Below are 20,386 nucleotides of genomic sequence, written 5' to 3'. Positions count from 1 at the left end.
CGTTTGACACCGATCTAGGCCACGGCACCATATACCTGGTCAACATCCACATACATAACATGCGTATATATATGTATGTAGTATTTAAAGGAGATGAGAATTCATTAAGATAAGCATCTGGCAAAGGTTAAATCTATATATAAGTGGATTTCCAAATGCGGCTGACGTTCAGCCACCTTCACATTGTCCTTAGCGATTTCGGGTGTAAATAAAGCGTGGAATCGGTTCATGCTGTAGGGCTTTGTACAGACTGAGTTGTGTAAGATCTCTCACCAGTCAGTGTGTGCAAAGCTGGCTTGTATTCTTAAAATGTTTGCTCATTTCAGAAGCTTTCTTCAGCAGTGATTTGAAGTGTTCTTTAGCAGGTCGGTCTATAGACACGACTAACCAGTCTGATTACATTCTTACAGCGTTTATGGGTCCAGGAGTAGACAGTAAAAACACTGCTATAAACTTAACAAGAATGTATCGTATGGGGTTGTACTATTACTCGTCAAATAAACGTCATTTATCCCCATGCCTTACTCTTCACGTAACTGACGTTGCAGCTTGCATGTGCTATATAAACCACTAACCCGTAACAGCGTTTTTTCTGCCAGAGAAGATTTGCTAGAAGACGTAAAACGCTAGTAAGAGCATCGTTAAAACGGGCGGTTACTAATGATTACTCCGGATAGTAGCACCTCTATAAGGAAGAAACTCCTTACAAAGATGCTCTAGCCCTGTGTTTGTAAATCGAAGTTGAAAATAACCTGATCATAGAAACACGTGGTTAAATAGCAAATCCTTGCGGTATAAAGAAATAGCCTGCTTCAAGTACAATATAACGAGAGTTTTCAACAGATACGCGTCTGTAAACAAATTGTCCGGTAAAGATTCCATAAGAAGTAGTACCGTATTTGAAAGCAATTAAATTTAAGGTCATATTCAAAAGCTTTACATATAGCCTGCCAGCATCCCTCCTAGCTGCCACTTATTATTGTGCATACAATTCAGATAGCCAACGAAGCCCGTGTAGAAATTAATCTCGCAGATGCTGACTTGTAAAGCTACTAATTTCTAAAGTTAAGTCGTACGCTTGATTATTTCGAAAATAGTTAATTGTAAGTAAAATAATTTTAAAAAATACACGCTTTTTTTGGACCATTGGATTTTGAATGTCCGATGAAAGGCCACAAAAATTAGACGTATAAATTGCTCAATTTAAGGTTGAGCTCGTATGGAAGTGCCAGTATTGTCTTACCTCGAAATGCCCCTAAGACAAGGGTTTTTGTGGATTTGGATACCGATAAATAATCTTCGTGTGGATACTTTGTATCCAAATCAAAACACTAGGCACAAAACACAACACACGAGACAGGCAACAAAAAAACTAGATTTTAAAACTTTAAAAACAATTACCTCGAGAAATTATTTCCGCCCCGATACGAGCGAGTGCGTCGCCCATTCATAAAAAAATAATTCGTAGAGCGTACATTTAGGTTGCCAGCTCCCGTTATTGTTGTTCTTACTAATTAATGCATAGCCCTACATTTCTTAGCCCTTCTTTCTAAAGGGGTCTGGTGTTGATAGCTATGTTGCTTTTTTGATAATCAATCAACGGGTTTTCCAGCCTACGCTCGAGTAACGCGTTTAGACTCTCCTAATATATTTATCGTATTTATTAAAAAAAAAAAAAATATATATATATATATAAAGAATTATCAACTAATTAAAAATTGCTAGTTATTTAATTTGGTTGTGGGCTATTTAATTCAAGTTACTTTACTTAAATGCATTTCTGTCGTCATTACCATTACTGTAATTATCACTTAGCTAAAACCGAAAAACACTTGTAAATAATATAGAATCTCGAATAAATAAACGTTGACGACTTGTTATTGAAACGTACAAAGTGGTGTCCTCACGCTCGTTTAGGTGAGATAATCGTTCCAGGTATTGTTTACAATAATCACCTAAGTTAAAGGCAGACCACGAGGAGTAAATATAGCCGTTTGAATTTCTTTCTTGTTGTTGTTGTTGTTGTTTTTTTCCAGTTCTATCGGTGTACACCTGTTATGTACATTCATCTGACGTATCTATTAGTATTAAGTACATAATTAGCATTCTAGTACAGTAATAAGTAACAAAGTACAAAAACCTTTTTCACAACACACACACACACACACTTTGGGGCGAGTCGTTTGGGGACACTTTTAAAATATCTGTTAGGGTCATTCAAATGCCCATTTTTATGTCTAAAGGAACGATCCAAACACATAAGTTTACCCAGCGAAAATACTATCAGTTACAGTTAGTTAGTACCTGTGACATATTATTATAATCCATCTTTGAATAGACCGTAATGTCAATAATTTATATATATATAAGTTCTTCGCTATTTAAAATCTGTCGCTGTTATCTATCACACATATGTTACACTCTTTTTATAAACAATATAACATCAGGGAGTAAACGATATGTCTATGTACCTTTTTTTTTTTTTTTTCAAATCGTTATCGTTCGCTGGAGTACAAAGTGATTATCTCACGATATATAGTAAGTTATATCACCAGTTCACTCTTCACGCGATTCTATTTCGCCGACGAATAACGTCGTAGTAACAGATCGATCTTTAATGACACGCGACTTTAGCTTAGGTTAGGTTAGGTTAGGTTAGGTTAGGTTAGGTTAGGTCATTTGCAGAAAAACATGCACTCCGACTTTGACTCTTTTTATAGCCAATCATGCACATATTACCAATACAACCCCTCTCGTTCGGCCGCTTTATCAGATCGTAAAGCGAAGATTTATTTACGTGTGAATCAGAAAAAATGTACAAAGCCAACTGGGAAAAATCAATGGAAAATGAACAGGTACCGCGTAAAGCCTCGAGCGCAATCCAAAGGCAGAATTCATCTTGTTTGTTAGTTAACAATTCGAAGAACTGAAGGCTATTTAGGTGAAGAAGTATGAATGCAGAAAGAAATGCAGTGACAGCTTTTTTCGGTAATCATTTGGTCCTATTAAACGTTAAACCTAGGCTCCGTCGAAAGTATTGTCTACTACTACTCCAAAATACGCTTGGGCCACACATTAGTAAAGTGTATAAAATGAGATGCTTAGCAAAAGTATTCAAAGATGCAAGCAAAAACACAAAGTTCGCTTATTAGAATGTTAAGCTGAGCTTAGCCGAAGCCCCGGTAGGCGTTTTCCTGTCGATCGTGAGTTAAGACCTTATTCTTATTTAGCTAGTATTAAAAACGTAATCGTCGATATAAGTCGTCTCGCTTAAACCCTGAGTTTGAACGCCGGTATGTTGTTGTGACTAGTTGTTTTCCTATTTTTTGTTAGAGGTTAATTTAGTTGCTACGGCAGGAAACTGTGATGAACCAAAGGGCTCAATTCGTGATATTGTTCAATGAACATTTCAGAGGTAAACAATTTCTGGGCCTGGACGAACAATCGGACCGATGAGAAAGGCCGTTGTTTGTCCTTGATTAATAAGGTGGGGTTATTAAGGATCCAGCCAAATCTTCAAGTTGACTGCGCGCCACAAGAACCTGCACATTTCCATTTCCCAGAGTCACGTTAAGCATCTGATACACATAAACTTTCAGGGCTAGTGCTCTTATTCTGTAGTGGTCGTAGCCCATCCAGGTTTGCTGCTGTCGACGTATGTAGCAATAAATATACGTGAATAAGATCATTATGCATTTCACTGAAACATAGAGATGCGTAATTTGGCGCATTTGGCATTCAATTGTATTAGGCAAAGGTTCGCCTAAAAAATAAGAAAAAAAAAAAAACAAAATTTATCTAATGTAATTGCAGAGAACAAGCGTAGCCACTGGAAGATGTCAGACAAGCGTACTCCCAAAAGAATATGTTCACACGCCATTCCTCAAAGAGCTTCTTATGGTTTATTCATTTTCGAGGAAACTGCGATCTAAGAAACATGAATCATCACTTCATTAGGACATCGAGAGGCCTGAGACATGCGACTTTAGAATAGGCCAAGCAGCTCGTTATTCTGTTTCTTTCGACTCAACGAAAAAGCGACCAAATGTACAAAAAGTTTCCTACATATGCTACACAGCTTTAGCCTTATGAAGTACAGATTATTAAAACATCGTACAAGCCTCCTAGCTATTTAGTAACTAACATCATTAATGACTGGACATAACTAATCGCTTGAGATCTGTCAGGACACAGGCTGTTGTTGCCCTAGGTCTGTACGTTGATATTGCTACTGCTATATCGGTGCGGTCATATGCTGGATGAATCAGCCGAAAAATTGACGTTTCAACCTATGGACAAAAACTGCGATAAGATGTCGAAACCTTTTTACTGTTCTTTTTCAGGGAAGATGTTTCTTGATTACCTATGATCATTAGTCTCAGTGTCACAACAGCATCGGCGTACGAGGACCGGTGTCTATATGTCTGTCTGCCTATTCTCCCACTCGGCTATCTACACATATGCTTATTTATTCAGCGGCTATTTGGCAGATAAGTGCCTCAGTCGCTTGCGTTCGCATACATCCACGCCATTACGAACCGCTGGCGGCGGCGGCAGCAGGTGTTGTTCCCATTAGATTTGTATAATACAATAGTATCATATTTATGATGCGTCGCCTTGATGATGTAACAGCAATGAAAAGAAAAAACAAGCATTGCACAATGTGCTGTCAGGTAACTCCGTTACTATCATGTGCATATGTGTTTGTCGTGCTACGAAACTATATATATATCTCTATTAGTTTGTTTTCGTAGCCACTGTCTGATCCAGTGACGCATCGGAACCCGCGTAACAGGAGAGGACGGTCGGAGCGCTCAGAGTTCTGACCGTTGTTCACGTTGCATAAAGAACACAACGGTTCTGCAACAGTGCAGTGTGACGACAATTTACTGTCGCCGAGTATCGAATCATCGTCGTCTATGAAGACAACAGGATACACTTAACAGCGAACCACCGCCATTGTCGGGGTGTAACACTGTAAATACATTGAAGACACCTGTAATGGGCAATGATAAAGGCAGAAGCAAACGTGGCCACTTGTAAGCGAACGAAATGCTCGTTATTTAGCAGCGGGCTCGTCACGAGGCAAAGCTTCACCAAACCTGGCTGCAATCTATATAATCTATTTGCTAATCTAGGAGATAATTACCTGCAACAGGCAGTTACAACTACCAACAGCGACCACTACTGCACCCGCTGGGGCGCAGCCCTAACAGGGGCATCTCCATGGTGACCGTTGCTCGCACTTAGTGAATTGCCCGATCATTTTCTACTTATTTTGCGGATTCGTTGGAAACAATTAAACACACAGATAAGAACGGGGACTCTTTCTATGACTTATTGTCACTCTTGCGACGTCACCAGCAATAGTCATACTGGTGTTATTCGATGCTGTGCTGTTGGCTCAGGATGAAACAAAGCGATCCACAAAATGGCGAGATTAAGGTAAACTTCGTTAAACCGCAAGAGGCATATCTCAAAGTGCCTTGCAGATTTAACCCCAGGTTTAGGTCGTGAGTTTGAACGCAGATTGTTAAGTGTTTTAAAAGGAGTCAGTCGGTTTGGAGAAGCAAATATATCGATTTTTTTCTTTCTTTCGATTCATATGCGCATATACAGCTGCTTACGCTTGTGTCTGTTTAAAGTATTAAGCTTTTTCTTTGTGGACCAGGAATGTATTTGCGTCTTGCTGGTTTAGTGCCTCCGAAGCGCTTTAAACCTTTGATGTCACGTATAGAAGTATCATAATAATCTGTGTGCGGTCACGTTTTTACGGATTTCTTATAAAGGGGCTTTTTTTTCCCTAAAAAATATCTAATCTTAAATCATGAGGGCTATTTAGCTCCAACAATGGAGTTGCTGGTCGATCTCCCGTGGCTCTTTCGTAATAAGTTCTTTCGCATGCTAAAAATACAATGAACACACTTAGCATTATTGGGGCAAAATTAAATTCCAATGTCTAGTAAAAATAAAGCTTGATATCTCTTCTAGGTTTATATTGTAAGGTTGATATAGTAACAATTTCGACCAAAGGGGTTATATATATATAAATATATATATGCATGGAACAGACGAAATAACACATCAGTCTTGAGCTTTTGACCCGCACATTTATGTGTTTTTTTTTTGTATCGCGAATCCCAAAATACTGAATAATATTACCAGTCAAAAAGATATGCTGTTTATCCGTAAATCGGAGCATTTCGGTGTGATAGCTACTATTTGCAAACGTTTAGTTAGTTAATCTGTCTGTAATATAGGGCTTATATTATAGTAGCCGTCCGTCCATACACAGTACACACATACTTAATAGCGTTATATTTGATTCGTATGTAGCACTAAAATATATCATATGGTAGTGTCTTCCATATGGTAATAGTATTCCATTATATTTCATCCCAGAAGTTACGTTTCATGAACTAGTGGACAATAATGACACGAGTACGTGTCGTGCGTGCCCGTGAATATGAAAGGTATATATTTTTTTTTTATGGTAGATTGCTATTTAATAATGTTAGCTTCACTCGTGGCCTGGACATTCTAAAAATGGGCACCATCGCATCAAAAAGCATTAGAATCGAAAACCGATCCGGCTTGTAGCTGATTTTCGGCAGCAATTTAGGTATTGAAAAGGTCTTCTCTGATAGAGGCTGACACGGTCGTGCCACTGAAGTCACCTCAACGCTGATATCACTTTCTACTTCATCGAAATAGCTAAACTTTGTGGTAAAGTAACAGCTAAAACATCGCTATGGATATCCAAAAATGACTAGTCCAATATTTCTCCTCTGTCTGCCTCAACCAGCCATCACGCACTTGTAAGGCTACGTATGAAACAGGCAAAAATCTTTACTTTGTGCCTCGCAAAAAAGAAAGCGGATATTACAGTTGATAGCGACTAATAATAGCAACAAAGTTCTTCTTAGATAATATTTAGACGATCATCATACATAGCCAAACGGAAAGCAACGTTACCAAGCAGACTACTTTGAAGGAATCTTCATACATGCGTTTCTTAAATACCTTCAGCTTTTGACTATACACCGTATTTTTTAACGTTGTGACACTTCTCACGGACTGTCAACTAGTACTAACTGAGTCCTACGAGTATTAAGTTACTTAACAATATTATATCTTCAGGATTATGCGGTTGGCAGGGGAAGCTTCTACTCGGGCAAGGACAGGGAACAAATGAGATGAGATAATTTGGTCTCGGATCCTAAATGCGTATCCTACCAGATAGATTCAAATTTGTTAATTTATTTACATTTACTTTTGCTTATATGCCTCATGTTAGCCATCAAAGAAGTCCGGTAGATCATTACAGCTACAGAATATCAGGTACTTCAAGGGCTCTGAGCATATTAGGCCGTAATAAGCAAAACCGGTCGGTCTTGATATGCAATGATCTATAAGCTGTACCACGCCGACAGATGAAATTTGGCTGAAAGATAAACGGTCGAGCTTTTTAACATATGAGGCGGAAACCGGTTCATTTCAAAGGAAAGAGGCTCAGAGAGAAGAGCAAACCAGCGTTCAGTGATTAAGTTTCGCAAAAAAAGCAGCGGTGCCAAAATTAATTGGTGACGAATGGTGAAGACATTAGGAAAAAAGGTCTCAAGAGAAAGCACAATACACAATGAATAATGCGTACGTTCGAAGAACGCAGATTGGAGGGGACGACCATATGCTTGAGCCGCAGGAGAAGGGCACATCGCCATAACCGAAGCCAAAGTTCGAACCGTAAGGACTCTGTCAATCAAAATTAGCCTTTTACACGTAAAGTATTATATAATTATAATGCAAATACTGAGAATACGGAATCTACATAAAAAATAAGTCCTTAAGCGGTGAATTAATGCCAAATTAGCTGAAAATGCAATCATGTGCAACCTGTCGGACTTCATTCAGTAAAATACGCTCCTACAATATACGTTTGCCACACAAGAGGCATGGCTGAATCTCTACCAACAACCGGAGAGGGACTAGGGAATGGCATCATGCTAGAGAGTTATCGGGTTAGATGACTAGGCCCAGTAGATTCGGGCGTAAGGAGATAGCACTATTCGCCAAAAATTAAATCAGTTTGCTATCTCAAGAGGCTCATGGACCGGTAATCAAAAGCACGCAGTCTAGTCAATTAATGATAACGCCAACTCTAATCACCATACCTCAATTATTTCGTGGATTGAGCAGAGGAGCCTCTAATATTGGCTTCAATCCGCTTCTTCTCCCGATAAATCCGTATGATTACGAGGTTTTCCAGTACCAGTGGTGAATACCAGGTACACCCCACTATCGATTCGCTTCGAAATGTTACAATGAGAGAAACTACGTGTCAGACTGCGATTGCCAGAGCGATTCAAGAAGTGTGTAGAGGTGAAGGTAACGCCTCTAACGTATATTAAAAATCATAATTCTATCCTAACTAATTTAAAAGTTATCCAACTTCAAAGTTCGCCGAATTAACTTTTAACAGCCAATAAACTTTTGATCGTACGAGGCCCGACATATTCCTGCCACAGACACGTCGAATAAAACAAAAATACAATTTTACTGTATATTGCATAAATGGCGCCATTTAATTGTGACTCATAAATCGTTATTAATTATCCTCGTTGTTATACAATATGGCTTACATCTTCCATGAATCGCTCCTTTGTGAACGTTGCTTACGCCAATTAAAAATCGTTCTTTGTTATTTATGTTTCGTTCGCTTGAATATAGAGCTAAAGACATATAGCTGTGCGTTGTTCCACCGTTCGTCTTAACACTTATGCTAGCGATTTCTGCGCTTTTCTTATGGTCTTTTGAAACTGCCCCCATATCACCCGACAACAAGGGAACAACCACAGCGGAAAGGAGGTATAGGGAGAGCGGGCAGATTACAAACAAATCGACTTTTTAACAACTGCCGTTAAGCAGTACAGTTAAATGGGGACGACAAACGTGACAGATGGGGCCGATTTATCTCGGACGGATTTACTAGCACGCAGAAGATTCATTAACAAATAGGAAACACAACAGTGATATATTTGCATTTTTTGCCAGTGTCCTTCTCCGAAGGGGGCAGTATGTAACGCCTGTCGATGAGGTCTGCCGGATAGCGAATGCGGCCAGCACATGCTATGACACAGTCGATTGCCCTGCTAGTCTTCTTGATTAGTTGATTTAACCTAGCTGGTTAAAACAATGCCCCATAACGATTTAGGGTAAATTTATGGCCAGCTGAAATGTCATTCAAGTCTCATTGATATATAGGTTTCTCTAAAAACACTACGTGTCGAGATTGTGTAGAATAAACAGTACTTTTGAACGGCAAAATCAATTCACGGACATAGCATCTGTCTAGCACAGATGCTATATCTATCTGTATCGTCGTACATCTTTCTACCTATTTTCCGCATACGCAACTCTAGCCTATATTAATAAGATAATATAACTATACGCTGTGTCTAAGGAAGACATTTTGCCTAATCATTGAGGACTGACAAAAGATATGGAAGAAGCTTTTCGACTTGGCCAGCTGACCATAGATAAAGAGTACCTATGAGATAACAGTATAGTACCAAAATAAAAAGCCTACGTAGCAATTACTATTTCGTTTACTAATGGTAAAAAAGGTCGAAATAAGCGGCAATGTACATGAAGAGAGCATTCGTATTAGGTGGATTGTTTGTATGTATAGAAGAAGGGGTAAAACAGTTTAGAATTTTTCCGACATCGGGCAATGCTACGTTCGACGAAACATAGTGCGTACGACAAACGATGCTGTTACTGAAGTTATAAGATTATGGGAAATTTCACCACTTTCAGGCCCAATTATTATGCCACATTGCATAGCAAAGACTAGCACACATATTAGAAGAAGACAATATCTATTTGAGATGATGGATACAATATATTTATATGTAATGTTTCCTTATGTACGCGTAATTTACATTTTCATGTGGGACATACGGTCTAGCTTCTCTAATATGGGGTCACGTAGTAACGTTGGTGTGGTTGTCAACAATAAACAACTTATTTTTCTGATTCTTATTCAGGCACGCAAGGAAATAACGTACAAAAAAAACAAAGCTATCAAAATCTCAGAGCCGGTACGTATACACAGCAATCTCGTCATGTCAAAATCCTAACAGAGATATAGATAAGTCTAATCACGCATATTCCCTATCGCGTTATAGTGGTCGCATTGAAGCTCGATGACGCATCTATTTACTTATTATCGTCAAGTCATTGCAGCTTATCAGAGGAACGAATGCTGAAAATCCTCTGTGATTTGGGATAAAAAAAGAAAAGAAAAGACAACCAGTCTACGTGTGAAGCTGGCAATAAACGATGGATTCGTCCGCTTTGAAGGCAGCGACAGCGTAGACGTCAGCGTGAAATGCGGCTAATAAAAAGTCATTCTGCATCGGCGTAAAAAGAAAAAGTAAGAGCAGGTCATGCTGTTGCTGCTCGTAGATCTGCCAGCACATGGGGACCCGTACAAACAGCAGGCTCTATAGTTTGCCAATGGACATATTTGGTAAAGGCCTACCGTTTGATAATTGCGCTTTGACCACTGCTTTGGTATTGCACTTCATTGCTGTGGAAAAAAAAATGCAACTCTGTTTTCAAGATCATAGACATAACATGGAGTCGATTAGTGAAAAAAGGCCCGTTGTAAGGAGACGAATGCATTAGACCATCCATAGTGAACAGGTTCAGTAGAGCATAACTTGGAACTCCAGGAAGGTACCCATAGAATGTTTCAAAAACGCGAAATTATACCTGCTGAAGCCTAGAATGGCTTATTTGGTGTGTTTATATATTGATTGTCAGCTTTTCATCGTACAATAGGTGGTATAACAAACGTATTTCGTTAATCCGTAGTCACAGCTGATATTCGCTATTCTAGACGTTTTTATTTATCGCTCTAAAATGATGAACATATTTAAATTCTATCTCTTCGCTATAGAGATCTTTAGACTTGAGTTAGCATAACCCTTATTTGGCACAGTTGGCCTCTTGTCAAACAACTTATTTGAAATACGAATTTATTGTGTGTAGCCATGTGTTCTACATATACCTTTGATATATAGCTAAACTAGGGGTAAAATCTTCTCTTGTATAATATATGAGAAAAACTTACATGTGTGAATTGTTCTTTGGCAACGCTCTCCTGGGCATCGAGAATGGTCCTATATCCTCCTGTGGGTGACTTCCTAGCCTTTACATTCTGTGCTTCAAGTTTAGCAGCTGAAACTGGGTCATAACCGATTGTGAACACTGTTATTATCGCTGTGACGCACACCAATCTCGAGCCCATCTGAAATATAAACATTTGAAATAAAAAGTAAAAAAATTACCATAAGTGCACATATATATATATATATATAGATCCACTATGAGAATTGCTCACTTTCATACAGGCAGTATTCGTTCGGTATATAAAAGCACCGAGCCGATGACTCGTACAAAAATGAGAAATAGCCTTTGTCACAGACTGAAACTTATGAATGAGAATCTTTCATCTGTTAATCAAAGAAATCATTCTTTCTTCGACGTAATTTGCTGTAACTTCAAGTATCTTCTTAGACGACGGAGATAATATACGGGACTAAAAAAAAAGTTCCTCTTTGTAGATGAAATGTGCCTTAGAATGCCAAGCCATTCCGGCTTATGGTTGGCTCTTTCAAATGATCTAACATACATAATATACGACAAGTATCGATCCGTTGCCTTTTTTTTTTGCACAATGGCAGTAAGTTTTAGCCAGCATCCGTGACTCACTTATTGTAGTTAACTTCAGCAAAATGTTGTCCGAATTTTTGAAAAATGTTGCACGTAAGTTGTCTTAACTATTCTGGCCATATTCCACATGACAAGACTTGTGGCATCTTCTTTCATCTCGGCAGCTATTCAGAGGTGTACGTGAAAAGTACGTGAAAGCTCAGTTGAATTTCGCAACGAACTATAGTTAGTTGTCCCCTTTGTTGTTTCCTTTGATTGTAACAATTAGCTGAATCACAAAACTATATTTTCGATAAAAAAAAAACAAACAAACAAACACGTATAACCAGAACGAGTCTTGAGATGCGAACGTCTGCTTCCTTCTGCTTTCTTCTAGTTCTAGACTGGCCACGGAAGATGCTCGTAGACAAAGCCTGATGCAATGCTTGGTATGAAACTTTTATTTAGGTAATCTTCTACAAAATGACACGGGTCCAAACTCTCTGTATTGTTTGCTTGTAGTTCTCAGTGACAACGGTCTGTCTATAGGGACTATGTAGCTTACGTGTTTTACAACTCATGTAGAATAAGTAACAGCTAAAAGCTGTGGGAGGCCTGATCAACGTTCCGTGTAACTGAAACATTCTCTTTCGCAGGCTCATTTGATATTTACACTTTGCATTTAGTAGCCTCGAAGACCTACAGTTTAGGGCACAATTATTGTCCTATGCTTAAAAATAACAATAAACAGTGTTTCAAGCGGACAAATTCATCTAATGTTTACAGGTCGAACGTTGTGGATGACTGAATACGCTAGTGTTAACAGAAAGAGCATTGCTTATCGGTCAAATCAGCAACCTAAGACCAAACCAGAGTTATAACGCAGTTTGCTGACAGCTCTTATTGAATTAATTGTACTATTATATTAACTGTTCCAGTTACCAACGATCATTATACCTCTATAACAATGACCGTTCGAGAAAAAGACCTTCAAAAAATTCTCATGAATTTTTTTAACAGTAGAATGTAGCACTCTTAATGTGCACACACAAAACTGTCTTGAATAATGTAATACGAAAATAATATTAGCCATATTTTTTACTACGGAAAAACACATTGTGGTAGTAGACCAGCGAATGGCTCCGTTTCCGACTGAGGGTCGGGGCAGACACAAGCAATGATTTCTTGATTGATTATCTTTCGAGGCAGTATGTCTCGAATGAGTAGCCGGCATGGATGTAGCAGCGAATCTTCTTCGGGTGAAGTGATCATTACCAAGGTTGTTGAACATTGTTTCCAAGGTACCATTGTTGAAACTTATCAGACGAAACCCTGACTGTCCCGAAGTGGTTTCTCTGAATTTCTTTGTTCATACATTCGAATACAGGCAGTCTCTAACTATAAAACATTCATATAGCTATGTATATTTCCTTTACTACATTAAACGTATCGGTACCCTTTCAAATCTATAATAATGACGAGAACTATTCCATTTCACTATTCCAGCGCTTAAGAAATATTACATACAAAAACAAAGCTGATTAAATGATAATTCTGAGCCTACGCATTTCTGCGGTCGAACATCCCATCAAATAAACAAAATTACACACTACAATTATCGATACAACGCTTCTTCTCAGTATAAGTTTTATATAAGAGATGTGTAATTAAGTTATTATCAATTTATATCACGTGCCACCAGGCATACTTAATGAGTGCTGTTATTTTATGCCCATGTATAGTTTCGTTTAACTATCACCCTATTTGAACGGTCCGACCACATGTGGACATTACTTGGCATCTTTCTTCTGTCGTCCTTATCTACGAGATAATGAATCTCAGATAATTACTTCTGAGAACCGCCGGAAGACAAAAGCCAAAAAGATCTAGCAGTGACAGATATATGATTCGCCACAGACAGATCAAGTTAGTTACTCATTTCTCTATTTATTTCGATTGTATCTATATCGATTCTGAAGAACCATCGCTTCTCCATATTTCTGAGAGTTTTCCCTTTAGGAACCTAGCATGGCCCATTTACAAGGGAAACACTCATTGAAAGGTTACGTCATCCGTAAAGACCGGACGAGCCTACTATTTGGAGCAGAGCGCAAAATTTGTTCCAGGTGCGATCTAGGACCAAGCTGTCGATATGCAAACAGGTGAGGCGGATGATCTGATAAAGCTTTGGCGCAAGTGAGCAGAATCAAAATTGGACAATTGATAACGGCCCCAGAATAGTAAGTGACCCCTTCGCTTGTTGGATACACTTTTACTTGATATTGGATATTTTATTCGTATATCAAATGAATATCCATAAGACCTGCCCATCGTTACACACAACTCGATGCCTTTAAGTGGCGACCAATAGGAATTTCGTAAACGTAAGGCAGATGCCCGCTACCGGATACCGGATTACCTTAGATTTACAGGGTGAACTACCGTCCGCTGATTAACTCCATAAACCCGCCACTATATATATCATAATCACGCATGATGGCTTGGAGATGATCTGATACCTTAGATATAGTCAATACGATAGCTCGTAAACTTTATAAAAAATACGTAAGTGTTGTTTTCCTTGACGGCAGTCCATCGTTGTATTGATTCGATGACATCAGGACCATTGATCCAATTGAAACCATTTCTACATGTGCTTGTAGCGTAGACGATGATATTGACACTACAGCTACCATTACATTATATGTTATCAACAGTAATGCAACTTATACTGTGACTCTAAAATATGGCTTCGGTGTCAATAACGTTTTACAGCCATGATATCTCAGCTTCAATTTTTACAGATTTTTTTGAGTTCTTCATTTCGGTTCACAGCGCAAGAATGTTTGACTAGCATATGTATCATTAGGCGTCTTACTTTCAATATAATGTATTCGAAGCGGGTCTCCGCCATGTCACGCGCACTACTACCCATTGTAGGAGTGTTGAAATCTAGAGCTTCAATTTCTGATAAAAGAAAAAAAAGATTCTGTAAAAAAAAACAGTCTGTACCGCGTAAATCTTCTGGTATCAAAGAGATTCCGTATCGTTCTCTACGGTGAGAACGTTCTACAGGTGGAAATAGTAGGAAGCCTTAGCAGAAAGGATCCGCTATACACGTACAAGGGCTCATTGACACTGCGGAACCACTCGAGAAACTCAGGGTTGCCAAATTTCATATACGACCCAGCCATCCACCCCGATGGATGCTATCTTTACATGAATCGGGCCTCAAGAGATCAGTCTGACCGGGCTTGTTGTAATGCCAGAATGAGCCAAGACGCATGACTAAAGTTCAAACCAATCGAAAACAGAATCGTTCTCTACGTCTACAATGTGATTTTGCTTGTTAGAACCATATCCTTTTGAATCCTATACGTAAGCACTATTCTAGCCTATTGATTCATGATAGCGTACATATACTTGTTTGCTTTAACTTAAACCGTCATTAGCTAAAAGCTCTACGTCACTGGCTAAAAATTATGTTCTAAAAAGCGCTTAAACGCATCCATTAATACCCGCTTTTTTCGTCCTTAAGAAGTTTCTAGAGAATTATTATTATTGATGATTCTATATATCTCTAGCAACATGTCTAATAACACTTAGCTAAGGCTCAGAGTTAAGTCGTTATACTTGCTTGTTATGATCATGTCAATTATTTTGGAATATCTGTCGAAAAATTAAGTTACTTATCTGTTAGGTTAGAGATCAAGAGACATTTCGTTCAAAGTTCTCTTCCAACATGACCTAGTTACTGAATGAATCGTAGTGAGTTGCTCATTATTATCAAAAACTCAACCGGATTCTTGTTCTTATTATTTACCTTGATTGATCCTCGCCCGGGTCGGAAAAAGCTCCCGTAACGTGCGGAGCATGGAGATACGATTGCTGAGAGGCAAGCTAGTCTGCAGTAAGACAATAGATACTTATCTAAATTTTGGAAAAATCGGCTCCGCGAGGAGGAATTTGAGCTAGAGCTTGCTGATAGCGGTAACAATAAGCTAATTGAAAATCACAATATCTAGCTTGAATACACCACACGGTCTCTAAATGTAATACGTTTAATTATTGCAGTTGTTTTTCAACGTACTGCTGGCCAGTAATCTAGCACTGAGTATAGGCCAGGACATTTGACAAACCCGATTGTCACAATGCGGCTGGCCAAGTATTGTACCGGACAAAAACCCAGGATTAAGATGTCCTTTTCGATGCCAGGCTAACCCTGTAGAATTCAGATATTATCCTCTTTCGGCCGAGGTAAGGCCTGTTACATATATGGAGCGCAACTAGATACGGTCAACCTGCTAAAGTATTGCCGATGGTGTCAGTTCAACAGAGTACGTTTCGAAAACATATCGAAGACTAATAATTCATTAATCCCAAGCTGCTAGAAATGATATCTGTCATCAGTGATGTCACACTTTTTGACTCACGCATTTACAAAGTAGGATATAGTATTCATCAATAAACTTATCCGTATGGCGTTGTACCTTGAAGAATTATTGAACGACGTAAATTTCGAAGCACTGGTTAAGTTGGCCGGAAGCTAAATGCACAAGCGCACTGCACTTCACTGTGTTAGAACTTGCGAAAACCTGATGATAAATCGAGATTAGAAACACCTGTCCTGAGCGTCTCAGGAATCGTGTCCGTCTGATCAGTTTCAAATCCACGTTTGTTCCCTGGCACTCGCGCGCGGTTGGAGTCATCAGAAGCAGCCCGGGTCCCCCTCGCCATTCAAAGGCAAGGGTAGCATAACTGCCGCCGTTGTGTCTGAACCCGATAGTACAGATCTCCTTAACAAAGAGTTCCCCAGTTACTGTTGGAAATGTAAATGGTTCTTTCATACAACTCAGTGCAACACGGATTTTTGTGTACAAGTCCTATCTGACGTCCCTCAAGCTCACTTGCGCTTCCCCTTCGGTGGTCTACACAATCCAAATTATAGCTAGGATTAAAGCTATAAAAAACAGGCACACACAGTGTTATTAGTCATAATTAGCTGATATACCGCAAGCCTATCAGGAGCTGTTAAAATCTCGCAGTCGGAGAGAAAGGAACGATTAGGAATGCCATAACCGATTGCAATGAACGACAACAAAAACAGACCGAAAATAGTAATCCTTTTTTTTTTTACCGTGACAATAAAGTCCTGCTACAAATCGTCGTTTAGCGTCGTAGTAAATACATACCATATGCAATACCGTTTATTAATGAGCCTTTGAGGCAGGTATCAGGCAAGCATACTTCGGAATAGAGTTGATTGCCGTGATTAACGGCACTTGGCAGGCGAAGCCTGCTAGCGAGGTCTGCTATTTTAAAGCAATATATATATTGCAATGTGAAAAGCGAAAAAAAGTTTAAAAAAAAGTTTAAAAGAAGTGTCTGGCCTGCGCATGAATAAAACGACTGACAATATATATATATATATATATATATATATATATATATATATATATATATATAATCGTGTTTGTAGAGCCGCAAATCATTAGTATCTGACATTGCCAATCCCGAATGAATCACGAGTGGATCTGTTTCAAATGTGAAGTTTATGACTGATGCCTACCACAATATATAATTTGCTTTTTCCGTCTGCTGAAGGTTAGAGCAGTTCAGTTATATTGTATTAGAGAAATGTGCAAAAAGCAGTGTGAAAAGTATGTTTACAATACAAATTACCCAAACGGTGTCTATCAAGGTAGTTTCTGTACGAATACCTATTTACGCACCCATAAATATGAATTTTAAAGAAAAGTAGATAGCTTCGAAAATAGGGATAGGAAAAAGGATGTATATATCATTTTCGCTAAATGTATAATCTATAGCACGAAATCGTTACCGAGCCCTCTTCGACCTTACGTTTTTTACCCTTTCAATAGGTACCTTCATCCATAATGCGAGTACACTTTTGAAGTACGTCGACTAACGTTGATCGAAATGAAGGAGCACAACTTCGAGTGCGGCATGAAGCTATCGCTGATAGAATGGACTAAATAACGCTGAGCTGAATAAAGTATCGGTCGCTGATTTTCATGAAGTCGAAATTGCGTCACTATAATTAATTTATCTGAGCATTGCATCACTTCCGGGCAGTTGTGACAATCCTTTTTAGTAATCTCTTAATTTATGCTAAACCTAAATTTTTCATTATTATGATCACTAAACGGCACTAATATGGCAAATTGCGCGATACACCTGAAATGGAATCAAAAATAGACCGATTTAGCAGGAGACAGGCAACCTTGCCTATTGGAAAAATTGAGGCGGGACCCTATTTAATCCAGCGAGTAAATTTCAACACATTCTATTCATTAGAAGCTAAACTACACAATACAGCTGTATTTAATAGCAAGTAACGGGAATTCTAGACATGAGTCAAATTTTTACCAATAATTTTATTCTGTTTCAAAGAACTATGTTCAATATGGGTTCTTAATTATTCTTGCGTGTTGTAAAAGGATGACGATTAAAGGTCAATATAGTAGTCTGCATATGAGGTTTAGTTCAATTCGAGGTTATATAATAAGCTCGAAATGGTCTTTTCAATTCATCACATCTATGGCAGATTTTCGAAAAAATCCCACATCGATCAAGGATATAAGATAGTAAAGATTAAAAATTATTTGAAGTTATTTTACGTTACAAGTCCTTTCTATCGTTACGTAGTATATATATATGGATAATATTAGCGTGTAAGAAAGATATACTGGCGATGTAAAGATCTCGATGAACTCTTATCATCAGTAGAGGGATTTTTAGGTAGGGGATATTCTTCGTGATCTCCTTCAGGGGGGAAGGATCGCGTGGGGGCTTTATGAGCCTCTAGCAATCCATCTAATTTCAGCATAACGTGTCACTAATGAACAATCGACTTAATATTAAAGCCTGTTTTTTGTCGATTCCGACGTGTGTGTGGCTCACGTCGGGCTAGAACCTGCCGCTTGTGGCTCAACGTAACCTAATGATCACGGCTGATCAACATCCTAAATCGTAGGTGTTTGCCTAAAGTTCTAGTTTTTGCAGAAGAGATGTGTCGTTTTCGGATCCAGCCTCATCACAAAGACAGGAAATAACAGTACCCAAATCGAATGGTTGGTTTCATGTACAGCATTGGTTTGCTTTCCTGATCGTAATCGATGCAATCCATCATCGGTTCTATCACACGGCTGATTATGAAATTCGAAGACCATCATTATGAACTATCGGGTTTTGAGGAAAGGTGCTACTTACGCCGTCTGTCTGCATTTGTGGAGCAGCCCCTGACGACAACTACCCAAATGATCGGCGTACACGTGTGATGCACGATGAACATTCGGACATTAAGCTGTAACCGACGGCTCGGAATTTGAACTTAGCTATGAGGTTCGCTAACTGTGGACGCCATCAACTTAATGATCGTCTCGTCTGGCATCGGTCAATCGAAGTTAGGATGAGCACTGGAAACTGTGCAACGCACCCGTTGCTTCCTCTTCGATAGAGTGTTCTATAATTGTTACAAAGCCGTGGTTCAACGCTTAATAATAGAATATCTCCTAATGGAATTAGATAGAGTTAAAAAAAATATCAAATAAAAAGGCAGCCGCACTAAGCGCATGTGGCACGCAGTGCTTGGCGATTTGCTATAGCCGGAAACGCTCCATAGGTCACGCTGGCGAAAAAAAAAAAAAGATTTAACTGTTTAATAGTTCCATCGACACTGGCTAACTTGAACTGTTAGTCGATCTAGATAATATTGCATATATATATATATATATATATATGGACGGCATTGTACCGCAGAGCTTTACACGAACCTGATAAATGACATCATTCAGAAATTTGCTTCACCTATTTTATGTATGTCTATTTGACTGGATAGAACATCTGTGGACTCAAGCGACCTATGAATCGGCGAATTTTATATCTATCGATTTGAAATGTTTGACATTTTCGGAAAAAAAATTAACTTGATTATCTGCTGCTAATTTGAATATATTAGAGCGGAAATAAAGTATTGTATTATATGGATATTGTCACGTCTTATTTAAATAAATTATAATCATTATTAACTCAAGCAAACAGTATTGGCAGCATGGATGTACTCTAAATGGCTCAATGGTACAATATAATAGACACTTTCGGCGACCGCTGGGAACGACGACATCCGTCGATAGATCATTAATAACAACGCTCGATTCGGTGTCTCTATAAAATAACCAGCACTTTATGGTGACTAGCGGATGATGTGATCAGGATTAGGATAATGATAATACTAAGGAGAGAACGTTGTCTCGAGATCAATTGGGCCGTACTCTTTTCTCTTCGTTCGCTTTCTCTGTCGTCCATATCACTGCCGTGAAGCATCTATCGCACTTCGTCCCCCGTTTGCCCGCGTCGTGTACCGTTTGCTTGCTAATAAGTGACATTACTGACGTGGCTGATGATTACGATATATGCATTGCGTAAACATCTATGATGGACTAGTCCCCGTGCAGTATTCATAATCATACGCAGCAAATTCGTCACGTTTCGTGTTTTTATGCACACGAGTAAGCTTTTTCCCTTCAAACCGTGTGTATTTCGCTATTTGATAAAGGGTGGCGCCTGGCGCCGTCACAGCAGCTGCCTCTGATGGTGGTTGTTTTTCCACGAATTAGAAAACTGCTATGGAAAGGAACGAAATACA

The 20,386-nt window shown here is 38.9% G+C and overlaps 1 protein-coding gene across 3 annotated transcripts in view; it reads right to left on the bottom strand.

The window, feature by feature from the left end:
* Positions 1-20,386, bottom strand: part of LOC111262124 (uncharacterized) — a 46,209-nt gene that overhangs the window by 19,768 nt on the left and 6,055 nt on the right. The window contains exons 1-2 of one of the 3 annotated variants that reach the window (XM_022836137.2): positions 17,605-17,814; positions 11,138-11,314 (exon numbers count right to left, since the gene is read on the bottom strand). In XM_022836137.2, the coding sequence (XP_022691872.1) occupies positions 11,138-11,314; positions 17,605-17,610 (183 nt within the window). In that variant the 5' untranslated portion in view covers positions 17,611-17,814. Of the gene's footprint in view, positions 1-11,137; positions 11,315-16,208; positions 16,393-17,604; positions 17,815-20,386 lie in introns of those variants that run through there. The other 2 variants (XM_022836138.2, XM_022836139.2) reach the window with 2 other exon arrangements.

The sequence above is a fragment of the Varroa jacobsoni genome, unplaced genomic scaffold (genome assembly GCF_002532875.2).
Source record: "Varroa jacobsoni isolate VJ856 unplaced genomic scaffold, vjacob_1.0 scaffold_628, whole genome shotgun sequence".
NCBI lineage: Eukaryota > Metazoa > Arthropoda > Arachnida > Mesostigmata > Varroidae > Varroa > Varroa jacobsoni.
The sequence above is the reverse complement of the archived record's forward strand: the minus strand, read 5'-3'. Positions and strand labels throughout refer to the sequence as shown.